Genomic DNA, 17,942 nt, shown 5'->3' on the forward strand with positions numbered 1-17,942 from the left:
GCTGCACTCACTATTCTGCTGGTGCAGTCACTGTGTACATACATTACATTACTGATCCTGAGTTACATCCTGTATTATACTCCAGAGCTGCACTCACTATTCTGCTGGTGCAGTCACTGTGTACATACATTACAATACTGATCCTGAGTTACATCCTTTATTATACTCCAGAGCTGCACTCACTATTCTGCTGGTGCAGTCACTGTGTACATACATTACATTACTGATCCTGAGTTATCTCCTGTATTATACTCCAGAGCTGCACTCACTATTCTGCTGGTGCAGTCATGGTGTACATACATTACATTACTAATCCTGAGTTACATCCTGTATTATACTCCAGAGCTGCGCTCACTATTCTGCTGGTGCAGTCACTGTGTACATACATTACATTACTGATCCTGATTTACATCCTGTATTATACTCCAGAGCTGCACTCACTATTCTGCTGGTGCAGTCACTGTGTACATACATTACATTACTGATCCTGAGTTACATCCTGTATTATACTCCAGAGCTGCACTCACTATTCTGCTGGTGCAGTCACTGTGTACATACATTACATTACTGATCCTGAGTTATCTCCTGTATTATACTCCAGAGCTGCACTCACTATTCTGCTGGTGCAGTCACGGTGTACATACATTACATTACTGATCCTGAGTTACATCCTGTATTATACTCCAGAGCTGCACTCACTATTCTACTGGTGCAGTCACTGTGTACATACATTACATTACTGATCCTGAGTTACACCCTGTATTATACTCCAGAGCTGCACTCACTATTCTGCAGGTGCAGTCACTGTGTACATACATTACATTACTGATCCTGAGTTACATCCTGTATTATACTCCAGAGCTGCACTCACTGTTCTGCTGGTGCAGTCACTGTGTACATACATTACATTACTGATCCTGAGTTACATCCTGTATTATACTCCAGAGCTGCACTCACTATTCTGCTGGTGCAGTCACTGTGTACATACATTACATTACTGATCCTGAGTTACATCCTGTATTATACTCCAGAGCTGCACTCGCTATTCTGCTGGTGCAGTCACTGTGTACATACATTACATTACTGATCCTGAGTTACATCCTGTATTATACTCCAGAGCTGCACTCACTATTCTGCTGGTGCAGTCACGGTGTACATACATTACATTACTGATCCTGAGTTACATCCTGTATTATACTCCAGAGCTGCACTCACTATTCTGCTGGTGCAGTCACTGTGTACATACATTACATTACTGATCCTGAGTTACATCCTGTATTATACTCCAGAGCTGCACTCACTATTCTGCTGGTGCAGTCACTGTGTACATACATTACATTACTGATCCTGAGTTACATCCTTTATTATACTCCAGAGCTGCACTCACTATTCTGCTGGTGCAGTCACTGTGTACATACATTACATTACTGATCCTGAGTTATCTCCTGTATTATACTCCAGAGCTGCACTCACTATTCTGCTGGTGCAGTCATGGTGTACATACATTACATTACTAATCCTGAGTTACATCCTGTATTATACTCCAGAGCTGCGCTCACTATTCTGCTGGTGCAGTCACTGTGTACATACATTACATTACTGATCCTGATTTACATCCTGTATTATACTCCAGAGCTGCACTCACTATTCTGCTGGTGCAGTCACTGTGTACATACATTACATTACTGATCCTGAGTTACATCCTGTATTATACTCCAGAGCTGCACTCACTATTCTGCTGGTGCAGTCACTGTGTACATACATTACATTACTGATCCTGAGTTATCTCCTGTATTATACTCCAGAGCTGCACTCACTATTCTGCTGGTGCAGTCACGGTGTACATACATTACATTACTGATCCTGAGTTACATCCTGTATTATACTCCAGAGCTGCACTCACTATTCTACTGGTGCAGTCACTGTGTACATACATTACATTACTGATCCTGAGTTACACCCTGTATTATACTCCAGAGCTGCACTCACTATTCTGCAGGTGCAGTCACTGTGTACATACATTACATTACTGATCCTGAGTTACATCCTGTATTATACTCCAGAGCTGCACTCACTGTTCTGCTGGTGCAGTCACTGTGTACATACATTACATTACTGATCCTGAGTTACATCCTGTATTATACTCCAGAGCTGCACTCACTATTCTGCTGGTGCAGTCACTGTGCACATACATTACATTACTGATCCTGAGTTACATCCTGTATTATACTCCAGAGCTGCACTCGCTATTCTGCTGGTGCAGTCACTGTGTACATACATTACATTACTGATCCTGAGTTACATCCTGTATTATACTCCAGAGCTGCACTCACTATTCTGCTGGTGCAGTCACGGTGTACATACATTACATTACTGATCCTGAGTTACATCCTGTATTATACTCCAGAGCTGCACTCACTATTCTGCTGGTGCAGTCACTGTGTACATACATTACATTACTGATCCGGAGTTACATCCTGTATTATACTCCAGAGCTGCACTCACTATTCTGCTGGTGCAGTTGACTCGCCCCCTGGGCCGTGGGGCACTCGGAGCCGGGCAACAGGGAGACGATGGGGGTAGTGGTGGCGACCCGGTTCCGTGGCTCAGGGTGGTCAGACCAATGGTAGTCTGCTATGTGCTGTTCATGTTGTCCGACTACGCCACCCGTGGATTGCGGTTATTATGAACCGCCGCTGCAAGGTAATCCCCTGAGGCTGATGGTGTACGCAGCTGAGGTTGTTTAACTTCCCACGGGCAGAGTGTAGCCCCAGGGTTGTGCAATGGATGATGGGGGTGATGGCGTAGGGAGTCCCAGTACCGGTAGTGCTGGAGAACCGAGAAAGTACACAGACAACGTACTGCAATCCAATGTCTTTTACTCACAGTTCATGTGCTTCGGGTCACTTCTGTACAGGTAGTGACCGCCCGAGCCGTGCTGCGTCCACCAGGTGTGGGGCTCGGTCAACTCCCAGGCAGTTCAGAAGTCTGGCTCAGGACCCCCTTTTGTCCTTTCTCTGGCCTGCCTCACCAGTGACCCACTTTTGTCCAGCTGCCGCGGATCTGCGCGGGTAAACGTGGGCCCCGTTCCCCGCTGTCCTATATGGCGACTTCCTAGCAGGTTTGATGAGGTGTCGCACCAATAAATGATCACGACCTCCGGTCTTTGGCTGAGGGTAGTTTCTCCTCCACCAACTTGGGATCCGGTACCCTTAATCTGCCTGACCCTTCACCCGGTATTCTCATGGGTTCTTAGGGTCCCTTCCACCTTCTTGTTCCTGAGCCCTTCTGTTTCTCTATCTCTCCTTTTCCTTTTCTGTTCCTTCTTCTCCTGTTCCTTCTTCTCCTCCTTTCTCGGCCTTTTCTCTAGGCCCACTCCTGAGCAGAGCTCCTACAGAGCCTCTGCTCCCTGTCTTCTCCTCTGACTGAACAGACTGACTGACTGACCCTGATCTAAGATGGTGCCCACCTTTTATACTTCCCTCTAAAGCATGAGCCCAGGTGACCAGCAACCAATGGGCTCCTGTCTATGCTCAGGAACCGTCCCCTCCTGCTCCTACATCACCGGGTTTTCCTCCCCCCTCCCCACTCCAGCCAGGGACATGGTCTGTCGTGCCTGCATTACTGTCTAATGGGAGCACCGTTGAACTGTCCCCCGGAAATGGGGTGAGTATGTGTATGCAGCTACCTGAGCCCTGGTCCATACTCCATCCTTACCGGGAGTGGAATATCACACCTCTGGCAGAGGTGCAATACCCCTGTAGCGGCCGAACCCTCGGGGCGCTACATTCCTCCCTGGTAAACCACAGCACGTCCTCGGGCTGGAAAAGAGCAAAAACAATTAAGTACAGGATATGCAAAACTTTTTCAAAACTTTTCACATTTGGAAACGGACGGCACAGTTCAATTCCCTTTATGGGAAACACTTCCCTCTCTTGTTACACTACTATAAAACACTTTGCTAATGCCTCCAGAACTCTTTTGTCACACAAACATTATAGAAAACTTTCACATTACTATGTAGCAGCATATAAAACTTATTCATATAAAACATTTTTAAGCAAAACACATTCTTGGATCCCGGCCGCGGTGCAACTCGCGACCAGGTGTTCATTCTTCTTTTAAGTGCCAAAACTGCAGCAAACTTTTAGACGTGAGGGACTCTCTGTCCCGAGGTAGACGTTGCAGTCTTGTTATAAAACCAGTAGGGGGCGCTTTAGGAAGCGCAACTATTTACAGGGTATTGGCCGGTCCCAGTCCTCGGCCGGTTGGAAAGGGGAAATAGCTGCTCTCAGTCCTCAGCCAGGTAGGGGATGAGGGGCAACGTTCAAACAGGTAACAGTCTCTTAACAGTCCCAACGGGGACCACATTTTCAAAACGGGAACAGTCCCAAAAACAGTTCCTTTACCCCGACGGGTAACTATTTACAGTTATGCGCTGCCATTTTTCAGCGGCGATGTCCTCCTTGCGCACCCTCCTCGGGATAGTCTTCAGACCTGTCCGGGTCCTCTTGGCTCTCCTCGTAGCCGTAGTGCTGCAGTTCTTCCTCAGTAAGCCGATGGACATAGAGGGCGTACGGTCCTTTTGCACCCTCGTGTCGGGTAAAGGCGACCACATCACCAGGGTAGAGGTCACGTCCACGGTGTCCCTCGGGTAGATGGCTTTCGACGTCCCTGCGGGTTACAAAGACGTCGCCGACGGTTTCCGGATCTCTTATAAAGCCCCAGCCATTTTCCATGTGGAACTTTATCACGGTCCCGGTGGCTCGGGGACCGCGGGCGGCCCGGGGATCTTGACGGGCCCTGCGCTTCTGCTCGGCACTCTGGGCCTGGAGCCGCTCCTCTCTGACGCGCCTCTCTCGCCATTCCCGCTCGAAGGTCACCAGCTGCTGTTGGCAGACCTCCAGACGACGGACCGCGTCCGCCCGGGTCTCCTGAGTGAACTCCATTAAGTTCTCACCAGCGGGGTCCCACTCAAATTGGGCGTCCTCTAGTGGGGGCGGGGTGACCTTTACGGGCTCCGGAGTAGGTATCAGGGGCTCGCGCGGGGGCTGGATCTTCCATGGCTGACCGCCGGTCAGTTCGGCCGGCCACTCCAGCGGCAGTCCATCCGGACCGGTGTGCTGGGCAAACAGGTCCGCGCCCAGCGGTGGTATAGCGGAGGACCCCGATCTGGGAGCAGCGCCCGGGGGCACTCAGCCTTGCGACCAGGCCGGGGGTCTTTTGGTTGTGTCCGGTGGCGGCCCAGTCCTGGGAAGGGGGCGCTGGTGGGGTGACGGCGCCCGGGTTTACCAGGCCTTGCGACCAGGCCGGTGACGCTTCCCTCTTTACGGTGCCCGGGGTCAAGGGGCGTGGCGCCGGGCGGGGCGTGGCCGCGGCGCTCGCCGCTTGAGGCCTAGCTGGGAGCTGTGGCGGCGCGGCAACAGGTGCGGTGAGTGGCGCTTCGGGTTCTGCGACGGGAGGCTGGGGCAGGCTTGCAGCTGCTGGGCCTGGGGTGGTAACGTCCCCTCTACTTGCCTCGGTCCTCGTGGCTCCCTCCGCGACGCCGTCTCCGGCCCTCACTCCTCCTTCACCGTCCTCAGAGGCAGGCGTACTCCGGGGTGCGGGTGATGCCTGCCGCTGGCGGGTTCCAGTCTGCCGGGCCAGTTCTTCTCTCCACCCGGCAAGCGCATCCCGCTGCGCCCGGACCATCCAGGTCCTCCAGCGCAGCTTGCGCACGCTCCGGATCTCTAGGGAGCTGCGCCAGGATCTCCGCTAGGCTGCATGGCGGTTCAGCCTGCAGCAGGCTCCGGGCCAAGGTATGGGTGTGGTTGAATCTTTCCTCCATTCCCGGGTGCGGTCCGTCCAGACTGATCCAGACAGTTTTCTTCTCTTCCCACCCCCATTGGGGGTGGTCCTGGGGCAACTTGGTAACAATCACTTTCAGGGGCAGCCCCCCCACGTTGATAGACATTTCCACAGCCACACTCATGGCTGTTGGGGGCGGGCTCCTTCTTTGGCACCATTCTGGGACCTGGCCCATGATGGGAGGTGGCTTCCTGTGGTCTTTTGGCGCGCACATTATGGCGCTCGTTCTTCTGGGGCGGGCGCCATCTTTAGTACAGTGAAACAGTCTCTTTTCAGGCACGCAATACCCGTTTGCGGCTGGTTGGTAACGATCCTGCCGACTACGCCAAAGCTGACTCGCCCCCTGGGCCGTGGGGCACTCGGAGCCGGGCAACAGGGAGACGATGGGGGTAGTGGTGGTGACCCGGTTCCGAGGCTCAGGGTGGTCAGACCAATGGTAGTCTGCTATGTGCTGTTCATGTTGTCCGACTACGCCACCCGTGGATTGCGGTTATTATGAACCGCCGCTGCAAGGTAATCCCCTGAGGCTGATGGTGTACTGTAACGGGTCTGGGAGGCGGAACCTCTGAGCTACTATACAAGGGGGCGGTCCTTGTAAGGGAGCGGGTGGCAACCAGGCAGGCAGTCACAGCAGGTGACCGGGACAGTCTCTAGAAGAACGGGCAGGAGGTCACGGCAAGTGACCGGGGCAGTCTCTGGATGAACGGGCAGATGGTCACGGCAAGTGACCGGGGCAGTCTCTGGGTGAACGGGCAGATGGTCACGGCAAGTGACCGGGGCAGTCTCTGGGTAAAGGGTTGGTACGACCTGTGGCGGCTGATGGTAGACGTGAGCTCCCAGGTGAGCAGGCGAGAGTCTCTGGATAAACGGGTGGTCACAGCATGTGACGGCGGAGCCTCCAGGAAGACCAACAGACAGGCGGCAGATGAGCGCTCCCAGGTGAGCGGGCAGAAGTCTCTGGACAGGCGGGTGGTCACAGCACGTGATGGCAGAGCCTCCAGGTAGGCTAGCAGACAGGCAGCAGATAAGCGCTCCCAGGTGAGCGGGCAGGAGTCACAGGACAGGCAGGTGGTCACAGCACGTGACGGCAGAGCCTCCAGGTAGGCTAGCAGGCAGGTAGCAGATGTGCGCTCCCAGGTGAGCGGGCAAGCTGGTCCATAGACAGACTGACAAGAGTTGGAAGGCAGACCGTCGGACCTCAGGCAAGCAGGCAGGTAGTTGATGTGCGCTCCCAGGTGAGCGGGCAAGCTGGTCCTTAGACAGACTGACAGGAGTAGTAAGGCAGACCGTCGGACCTCAGGCAAGCAGGCAGGTAGTTGAATATTAGGCAGGAATAAGACAGCAAGCTGGCAGGAATCTGGCAGGTAACTGGCAGGTAACTGGAAACGGGACCTGAGGGCTGAAGCAGAGTAGTGAACAGTGCAACAACATTGCTCGGGCACCTCCATTTTGGAGGAGGTGCCTTATATATGGTGAAGTCCTCCGGCCATTGGCCGGGGACTCCTTAGGACGGCGCGCGCGGCCCCTTTAAGAGGGAGGGAGAGCGCGCGCGCGCGCCCTAAGCACAGTGGCCGGGAAGGAGCGCGCGCTGCCAGCAGAGCGGGAGGAGGACGCCGGGCACGGAGCAGAGAGGTGAGGGGAACAGCGTCCCTGCCTGAGCGGGGCATGGATGTTCTCCCGGGGCTCCCACGTTCTCTCCTCAGGACCAAACCCCTTCCAATCTACTAGAAAAAAGGTCTTTCCTCTTACCCTTTTGGTGGCAAGAATGTTCTCTACCTCAAACTCGTCCTCAGCAGAAACCGGAGCAGGAGGCGTACCTGTAGACTTGGAAAAAGAGTTAAGTACCACAGGTTTGAGGAGAGATACATGGAAGGAGTTAGGGATCCGTAAGTTGGCCGGGAGTTTCAATTTATAGGCCACCGGGTTGATCTGACTGATGACCTCCAGAGGACCGATGAACCGAGGCCCTAACTTGTAAGAAGGTATCTTGAGTCGGACATATTTAGATGAGAGCGAGACTTTATCTCCAGGACGAAATTGTGGAGGATCCAGGCGTTTTTTGTCAGCGTGTCTTTTCATCCGTTCGGACGACTGAAGGAGTGCGGATCGGGTACTCTCCCAAATGGAGGAAAATTTGCTAACGAGAGATTCCGCAGCCGGGTTGTCCACAGAGGTGGAGACAGGAAAAAGAATCTGAGGATGCTGACCGAAGACTACAAAAAACGGGGATTTGGAGGAGGATTCGCTCTCGTGATTGTTATAAGAGAACTCGGCCCATGGTAGGAGATCCACCCAGTCTGAATGATGGGCATTAACGAAGCGCCGGAGGTAACTGGTCAGGTTCTGATTGATCCGCTCCACTTGACCATTGGACTGTGGGTGGTAAGCGGAAGAGAAGTCCAGGGTGACGTCTAGCAGTTTACAAGTGGCTCTCCAGAAGCGTGAGGTGAACTGTACCCCACGATCCGACACGATGTGGAGGGGCAGGCCATGAAGACGAAAGATGTGACGAATAAAGTCTTTCGCTAGCTCGGGTGCAGACGGGAGACCTGGCAGGGGAACGAAATGAGCCATCTTGGAGAAGCGGTCAGCGACCACCCAAATGACCGTACAACCGGCAGAGACTGGGAGGTCAGTTATAAAGTCCATTGCTATATGCTGCCAGGGGGCAGCAGGTACAGAAAGCGGAAGGAGGCGACCGGCTGGCAGATGTCTCGGAACCTTGTTGCGGGCACAGGACACACAGGCAGAAACAAAGTCTATTACGTCCTTGTGCAGGGTAGGCCACCAGTAGTGCCGGGTAATAAGCTGGAGGGTCTTTTTCTGACCGGCGTGGCCAGCCAGTTTAGACGAGTGACCCCAGTGAAGGATCTTCTCCCGATCAGGTACTGATACGAACGTCTTTCCGGGAGGGAGACGATTTAGACTCACGGGAGCCACCTGCATTACTCTGGCGGGATCGATGATGTGTTTCGGATCTTCCTCGAGATCAGACACCAGAAAGGATCGAGACAAGGCGTCCGCCTTGACGTTTTTGTCAGCCGGGCGAAAATGAAGAACAAAATCAAAGCGAGCAAAAAACAAGGACCACCGGGCTTGGCGCGGGTTAAGTCTCTGGGCATGCTGGAGGTAAGCCAAGTTCTTGTGGTCAGTGTAAATTATTACCGGGTGAAGAGCCCCCTCGAGCAGGTACAGAAAGCGGAAGGAGGCGACCGGCTGGCAGATGTCTCGGAACCTTGTTGCGGGCACAGGACACACAGGCAGAAACAAAGTCTATTACGTCCTTGTGCAGGGTAGGCCACCAGTAGTGCCGGGTAATAAGCTGGAGGGTCTTTTTCTGACCGGCGTGGCCAGCCAGTTTAGACGAGTGACCCCAGTGAAGGATCTTCTCCCGATCAGGTACTGATACGAACGTCTTTCCGGGAGGGAGACGATTTAGACTCACGGGAGCCACCTGCATTACTCTGGCGGGATCGATGATGTGTTTCGGATCTTCCTCGAGATCAGACACCAGAAAGGATCGAGACAAGGCGTCCGCCTTGACGTTTTTGTCAGCCGGGCGAAAATGAAGAACAAAATCAAAGCGAGCAAAAAACAAGGACCACCGGGCTTGGCGCGGGTTAAGTCTCTGGGCATGCTGGAGGTAAGCCAAGTTCTTGTGGTCAGTGTAAATTATTACCGGGTGAAGAGCCCCCTCGAGCAGGTAACGCCACTCCTCCAATGCCAGTTTGATGGCCGATAACTCTCGGTCTCCTATGGAATAATTGCGCTCTGAGGAGGAGAAGAGTTTAGAGAAGAAGCCGCAAGTTACCATCCTCCCGGAAGATGATTTTTGAGTAAGTACCGCTCCGGCTCCAGAGGAGGAGGCGTCAACTTCCAGGAAGAACTGCTTGTTGCCGTCCGGGCGATGCAGCACCGGGGCGGAAGAGAAGGCCTGTTTTAAGGAAAGAAAGGCCTCCTCTGCTTCGGGCGGCCACTCTTTGGGATTAGTACCCTTACGGGTGAGCGCGGAAAATTGGGGCAGTCCGGGAAGAGAAGTGCGGTATGAAGAGGCGGTAGTAGTTGGCGAAGCCCAGGAACCGCTGAATGGCCTTCAACCCCTCCGGTCGAGGCCATTTCTCGATGGCAGACAGTTTCTCTGGATCCATTCGTAGGCCGGTCTGAGAAATAATGTAGCCCAAAAACGGAAGCGAGGTCTGCTCAAAGAGGCACTTCTCGTATTTAGCGAAGAGGTGATTCTGCCTGAGCCTGAGCAGGACCTGACGAACGTCCCTCCGGTGAGTCTGGAGATCCGGAGAGAAGACCAAGATGTCGTCCAGGTACACCACTACGCAGGAGTAGAGAAGGTCCCGGAAGATGTCATTGACCAACTCTTGAAAGACGGCAGGAGCGTTACAGAGACCAAAGGGCATTACCAGATATTCATAGTGGCCGTCCCGGGTGTTGAATGCCGTCTTCCATTCATCCCCCTGACGGATACGAACCAGGTTGTACGCCCCACAGAGGTCCAGTTTGGTGAAGATTCTAGCCCCCCTCAGACGATCAAATAACTCCGGAATGAGCGGAAGGGGGTACTTATTCTTCACCGTGATCTGGTTAAGGCCTCTATAGTCTATACAGGGACGGAGAGAGCCGTCCTTCTTTTTGACGAAAAAGAAGCCTGCTCCCGCCGGGGAGGTAGATTTCCGGATGAATCCCCTGGCCAGATTCTCCTCAATATATTCGGACATCGACCGGGTCTCAGCAGCGGATAATGGATAAATACGCCCACGGGGAGGAGTAGTACCAGGTAACAGGTCGATAGGGCAGTCGTATGGTCTATGAGGGGGTAGTGTCTCTGCCTCCTTTTTATTAAAGACATCAGCATAAGACCAATAAGGAATCGGAAGTCCAAGTAGATTAGCTGGGGTAGGAGAAGGACGGACGGGATGGACGGGAACCAGACAGGTCTTATGGCAGTCCTGTCCCCAGCGAAGGACTTCTCCGGTCTGCCAGTCAAGCATGGGTGCATGTCTCTGGAGCCAAGGTAGACCTAGCAAGAGGGCGTGAGAGAGTCCAGGCAGAACATGAAAGGAGATACTCTCAGAATGCAGCATTCCCACCTGCAGAGTAATGGATTCGGTGATGAGTTGGATGGGGCGTGGTAAGAGACCCCCATCCACGGCAGCAACAGACAAGGGTACAGCCAGAGGTTTGGTGGGGATGCGGTATTTCTCTACCAGGGACTGTGAAATAAGATTCCCGGCTGCTCTAGAGTCAAGTTGGGCTAGTTCGAAAAAACGGTTCTCCCCGCAGACAATTGAGACTGACAGCAGCAGAGATGGAGAGGATTTATTCTTGTCTTGGTCGACCTCTCTGAGCGAACCTAGACACAGGCGTTTCCCGACCTCTCCGGGCAGGCACGGATCCGGTGCTCCTTACTGCCACAGTAGAAGCAGCTCCCCTCGGCACGGCGTAAGTCCTGACGGGTTTTGACCATCTTGGTCTGGTCGACTTGCATAGGCTCAGGAGAGTGTACCTGGGGAGAGACGGATTTCTGAAAAGTAGGAGCTAGACGTGGAAACCTCCTCTCACGGGTGACCTCTTTGGCACGCTCCTGGAACCGTAGGTCAATCCGGGTGGCAAGAGTTATTAGGTCATCGAGAGTGGTAGGAATGTCCCGACCGTCAAGTTCATCTTTAATACGGCCGGACAGACCCTCCCAGAAGACGGATACCAGAGCGTCGTCATCCCAGGCCAGCTCCGAGGCAAGGGTACGGAACTGTATGGCATATTGGCCCACGGTGAGACTTCCCTGACGGAGGCGTAGCAGTGATGATGCGGATGAGGTCTTCCGTCCGGGTTCGTCGAAGACTTTCCGGAAAGCCATGAGAAAGGCAGGCAAGTCGGACACCAGGGGGTCTCCTCTCTCCCATAGAGGATTTAGCCAGGCCAGGGCCTCCCCGGTGAGATGGGACATGATGAAGGCAATTTTGGCCCAGTCGGAGTTAAACTGGTGGGACAGGAGTTCAAAGTGCAGGGTGCACTGATTTATGAAGCCCCGAGCCTGGGCGGAGTCGCCTCCGAAGCGAGGAGGTGCAGAAAGCCGGGGTCCGGGGTAGGATACCATGGTATTAGTGGACAGCGGAGCTGCCGGATTGCGAGTCATGGCACTGGCGGAGGTTGCTGGCGGAGCAGTCAGAGTGTCCAGGCGAGAATTGACATTCCGCAGGTGACCCAGGATGGACTCCTGTTGGGACCTCTGACGGGACAGTTCATGACACAGGTCCGAGAGCGAGGGAGCTTGGGTGCCACCGGGTTCCATGGCCCGAGCAAACTGTAACGGGTCTGGGAGGCGGAACCTCTGAGCTACTATACAAGGGGGCGGTCCTTGTAAGGGAGCGGGTGGCGACCAGGCAGGCAGTCACAGCAGGTGACCGGGACAGTCTCTAGAAGAACGGGCAGGAGGTCACGGCAAGTGACCAGGGCAGTCTCTGGATGAACGGGCAGATGGTCACGGCAAGTGACCGGGGCAGTCTCTGGGTGAACGGGCAGATGGTCACGGCAAGTGACCGGGGCAGTCTCTGGGTGAACGGGCAGATGGTCACGGCAAGTGACCGGGGCAGTCTCTGGGTAAAGGGTTGGTACGACCTGTGGCGGCTGATGGTAGACGTGAGCTCCCAGGTGAGCAGGCGAGAGTCTCTGGATAAACGGGTGGTCACAGCATGTGACGGCGGAGCCTCCAGGAAGACCAACAGACAGGCGGCAGATGAGCGCTCCCAGGTGAGCGGGCAGAAGTCTCTGGACAGGCGGGAGGTCACAGCACGTGACGGCAGAGCCTCCAGGTAGGCTAGCAGACAGGCAGCAGATGAGCGCTCCCAGGTGAGCGGGCAGGAGTCACAGGACAGGCAGGTGGTCACAGCACGTGACGGCAGAGCCTCCAGGTAGGCTAGCAGGCAGGTAGCAGATGTGCGCTCCCAGGTGAGCGGGCAAGCTGGTCCATAGACAGACTGACAAGAGTTGGAAGGCAGACCGTCGGACCTCAGGCAAGCAGGCAGGTAGTTGATGTGCGCTCCCAGGTGAGCGGGCAAGCTGGTCCTTAGACAGACTGACAGGAGTAGTAAGGCAGACCGTCGGACCTCAGGCAAGCAGGCAGGTAGTTGAATATTAGGCAGGAATAAGACAGCAAGCTGGCAGGAATCTGGCAGGTATCTGGCAGGTAACTGGCAACGGGACCTGAGGGCTGAAGCAGAGTAGTGAACAGTGCAACAACATTGCTCGGGCACCTCCATTTTGGAGGAGGTGCCTTATATATGGTGAAGTCCTCCGGCCATTGGCCGGGGACTCCTTAGGACGGCGCGCGCGGCCCCTTTAAGAGGGAGGGAGAGCGCGCGCGCGCGCCCTAAGCACAGTGGCCGGGAAGGAGCGCGCGCTGCCAGCAGAGCGGGAGGAGGACGCCGGGCACGGAGCAGAGAGGTGAGGGGAACAGCGTCCCTGCCTAGCAGAGGGCAGGGACGCCGGCGCTACATGTACGCAGCTGAGGTTGTTTAACTCTCCACGGGAAGAGTGTAGCCCCAGGGTTGTGCAATGGATGATGGGGGTGATGGTGCAGGGAGTCCCAGTACCGGTAGGGCTGGAGAACCGAGAAAGTACACAGACAACGTACTGCAATCCAATGTCTTTTACTCACAGTTCATGTGCTTCGGGTCACTTCTGTACAGGTAGTGACCGCCCGAGCCGTGCTGCGTCCACCAGGTGTGGGGCTCGGTCAACTCCCAGGCAGTTCAGAAGTCTGGCTCAGGACCCCCTTTTGTCCTTTATCTGGCCTGCCTCACCAGTGACCCACTTTTGTCCAGCTGCTGCGGATCTGCGCGGGTAAACGTGGGCCCCGTTCCCCGCTGTCCTATATGGCGCCTTCCTAGCAGGTTTGATGAGGTGTCGCACCAATAAATGATCACGACCTCCGGTCTTTGGCTGAGGGTAGTTTCTCCTCCACCAACTTGGGATCCGGTACCCTTAATCTGCCTGACCCTTCACCCGGTATTCTCATGGGTTCTTAGGGTCCCTTCCACCTTCTTGTTCCTGAGCCCTTCTGTTTCTCTATCTCTCCTTTTCCTTTTCTGTTCCTTCTTCTCCTCCTTTCTCAACCTTTTCTCTAGGCCCACTCCTGAGCAGAGCTCCTACAGAGCCTCTGCTCCCTGTCTTCTCCTCTGACTGAACAGACTGACTGACTGACCCTGATCTAAGATGGTGCCCACCTTTTATACTTCCCTCTAAAGCATGAGCCCAGGTGACCAGCAACCAATGGGCTCCTGTCTACGCTCAGGAACCGTCCCCTCCTGCTCCTACATCACTGGGTTTTCCTCCCCCCTCCCCACTCCAGCCAGGGACATGGTCTGTCGTGCCTGCATTACTGTCTAATGGGAGCACCGTTGAACTGTCCCTCGGAAATGGGGTGAGTGTGCTGTATGCAGCTGCCTGAGCCCTGGTCCAAACTCCATCCTTACCCGGGAGTGGAATATCACACCTCTGGCAGAGGTGCAATACCCCTGTAGCGGCAGAACCCTCGGGGCGCTACACAGTCACTGTGTACATACATTACTGATCCTGAGTTACATCCTGTATTATACTCCAGAGCTGCACTCGCTATTCTGCTGGTACAGTCACTGTGTACATACATTACATTACTGATCCTGAGTTACATCCTGTATTATACCCCAGAGCTGCACTCACTATTCTGCTGGTACAGTCACTGTGTACATACATTACATTACTGATCCTGAGTTACATCCTGTATTATACTCCAGAGCTGCACTCACTATTCTGCTGGTACAGTCACTGTGTACATACATTACATTACTGATCCTGAGTTACATCCTGTATTATACTCCAGAGCTGCACTCACTATTCTGCTGGTGCAGTCACTGTGTACATACATTACATTACTGATCCTGAGTTACATCCTGTATTATACTTCAGAGCTGCACTCACTATTCTGCTGGTGCAGTCACTGTGTACATACATTACATTACTGATCCTGAGTTACATCCTGTATTATACTCCAGAGCTGCACTCACTATTCTGCTGGTGCAGTCACTGTGTACATACATTACATTACTGATCCTGAGTTACATCCTGTATTATGCTCCAGAGCTGCACTCACTATTCTGCTGGAGCAGTCACTGTGTACATACATTACATTACTGATCCTGAGTTACATCCTGTATTATACTTCAGAGCTGCACTCACTATTCTGCTGGTGCAGTCACTGTGTACATACATTACTGATCCTGAGTTACATCCTGTATTATACTCCAGAGCTGTACTCACTATTCTGCTGGTGCAGTCACTGTGTACATACATTACATTACTGATCCTGAGTTACATCCTGTATTATACTCCAGAGCTGCACTCACTATTCTGCTGGTGCAGTCACTATGTACATACATTACATTACTGATCCTGAGTTACATCCTGTATTATACTTCAGAGCTGCACTCACTATTCTGCTGGTGCAGTCACTGTGTGCATACATTACATTACTGATCCTGAGTTACATCCTGTATTATACTCCAGAGCTGCGCTCACTATTCTGTTGGTGGAATAACTGTGTACGTATATTACATTATATAAGCTTATTGTTACGCACGTGCCTCAGGGCTGGGGTCCGCTTCCCTACCTTATTTCTGCCGCCCTCCTCTGGGCTCCGCATCTGGACCTACAAGGACATTATCTCCCAAGAACTTTTAAGGACCAATTAGATATACCCCTGTGTGTGAATATTGTTTCTGTAATGTGTTCAATATTCATCTCCTGAGACTCCTGCAATTTCAACAATTTGCGCCTAATACTCTTGGAGACCTCCTGGTTAACCCACTGTTTGCTGTAAGACTCTTAAACTGCTTGTTAGAGACTGTTTACATTACGCTGCATTCATCTTTGCAAACTACTGTGATTTCTACAGAACCTTCAGACCTGCTCGTTAACACTTCGTCTGCTACCTGCTGCTTAATTCATCATTTGCAGTAAGCATCACAAACTGTTATCAGGGACTGTTCACATTAAGCTATACTCTGCTGTAGATCCTGTAATCTTCATTTGTGCTGCTGTTTTCCTCTACAACTGCCTTCTTGGTTTTGTGGCTTCCGGTGTGTCCTGTCTCACTTATTGGTCTGATGTCCAGCGTATCCTGTTGTCCAAATCCTCGTAGTTCTATGGGCCTACCAGCCTTCTGGTCCTACCAGCCTTCTGGGCCTACCAGCCTTCTGGTCCTACCAGCCTTCTGGGCCTACCAGCCTTCTGGGCCTACCAGCCTTCTGTGCCTACGTCCTAGGTCCATGTGTCCACCCTGACCTGTGGTTTTGAGAATGCACCTCGCCAGGTGAGCGCTAACAGAATTAGTGGAGCGTGAATTACTACTCCACGTAAGACATAAGAACACTCCTAAAGGCATGTGGACACACTGCAAAAGCTGCACAAGATATCAAGTCTGAACAGCAGGTTATATCTGCTAAGGAAACTGTGCAAAAATGAGACTCCGCAAAGAAAAGAATACACAGGAGCACATGAATGCAATGCTGAAAGCATTGGGTGAGAATATAAAAGACGGCCATGTTGTAGCAATATTGCTCTGCAGTTTACTTGATTCATCCAGTGCAATGATTAATGCATTAGAGACAAGTCTAGAAGGAGGACTATTATCCATAAAGTGTATGACAGCTATGGGACTCACTGTGAAATTCTAAGGTGACGAGCGGGTTATCCTGCTTGGAGAGTGGGTGATGGTTAATGTCAAAGTGGATGAGGATTTATATAATTGATACAGTAAGTGAGACGCTGTGAGCAATGACCCACAGACTGTATCCATGGGAGGAATAGATGTCTGGGTCACAGACATATAGAAACTAGTGTTGAGCGAGTATGTTCTGTTCCGAGTATGCTCGGGCGAGCTCCGAGTATTTACAGCTGCTCGGTGATATGGTTGAATCGCTCCCGTGTGCATGATTTGCAACTGTTTTACAGCTTTAATACATGTGAGGAATGTCTATTTCTTACACATTCCTCACATGTAATAAAACTGTCAAACTGTTGCAAATCATGCACACGGGAGCGATTCAACCTTGTCACCGAGCAGCTGTAAATGCTCGAAGCTCGGCCCGAGCATACTCGGAACAGAACATACTCGCTCAACACTAGTTTCTATATGTCTGTGACCCAGACATCTATTCCTCCCATGGATACAGTCTGTGGGTCATTGCTATTGCTATTGAAAGATCTGTCAGAGAAGAAGGAACAATCAAAAGGCAGAGAAATGCAGATGAAACCTCTGAGGGAGCAGGTGAAACAACTGACACTCTGTAGATAAACAACTGACACTCTGTAGATAAACAACTGACACTCTGTAGATAAACAACTGACACTCTGTAGATAAACAACTGACACTCTGTAGATAAAGAGAGCAAGAAGAAGAGATGTGTCCTGAGACAGAAAGTGTTTTGTCCAAAGGAAAGAAGGAAATAGACATGAAGATCATGGAAAAGAACGTTCTGAAGATGAAGATCAGAGAACTCGGACTAGCCAGGACGGATATTTTTACAATGTTACTGACTACAGAGAGAGACGTCCCTGACTGATGAAGCACTGGGCCTAATGGACCGAGCTGTTGAGAACGGGTGATGGAGTATATAGCAGCTGCAGGCTTATGCAGTGAGAGGATATAATTCCCAGACAGCAGATGGCGCTGTATTCAGCGCTACATTGTGTGGACGCTCTGGTTTGTTGTCTCCTGTAATCCTCCATGATGGGGGTGATGCACACAACTGTTGCTGTATTTCCCGAGGAAAAAACATTCATTCTCCAGCAATGAGTCCAGAGCGATTGCACTGAAATCTGTAACACATTATCACTATCTTTCCATGGGCTTGCTGACTGTTTCCAATAGACTCCATCAGAACTGATCCTCGATCATCAGATTGATAAAGGTTTTGCTTTGTGCATTTTAGATCCTTTGGACACCGGTCAGATCGTTCATGAATTATCTGGTGTGGAGCTATTCCTGGACACTGTGACGCTGCACAACTCCTCATCGGCGCGGCTGCACTGGATGGTGAGAGAAG

The 17,942-nt window shown here is 52.4% G+C and overlaps 1 protein-coding gene across 3 annotated transcripts in view; it reads left to right on the forward strand.

Moving 5' to 3' along the window:
• Positions 1-17,942, forward strand: part of ROBO4 (roundabout guidance receptor 4) — a 174,312-nt gene that overhangs the window by 52,202 nt on the left and 104,168 nt on the right. For all 3 annotated transcript variants that reach the window (XM_073657366.1, XM_073657367.1, XM_073657368.1), the window contains exon 7: positions 17,829-17,932. In XM_073657366.1, coding sequence (XP_073513467.1) covers positions 17,829-17,932 — 104 coding nt within the window. The remainder of the gene's footprint in view (positions 1-17,828; positions 17,933-17,942) is intronic.

The sequence above is a fragment of the Phyllobates terribilis genome, unplaced genomic scaffold (assembly GCF_046119375.1).
Source record: "Phyllobates terribilis strain yellow unplaced genomic scaffold, ASM4611937v1 Scaffold_12__6_contigs__length_324123572, whole genome shotgun sequence".
In the NCBI taxonomy this organism is placed as follows: domain Eukaryota; kingdom Metazoa; phylum Chordata; class Amphibia; order Anura; family Dendrobatidae; genus Phyllobates; species Phyllobates terribilis.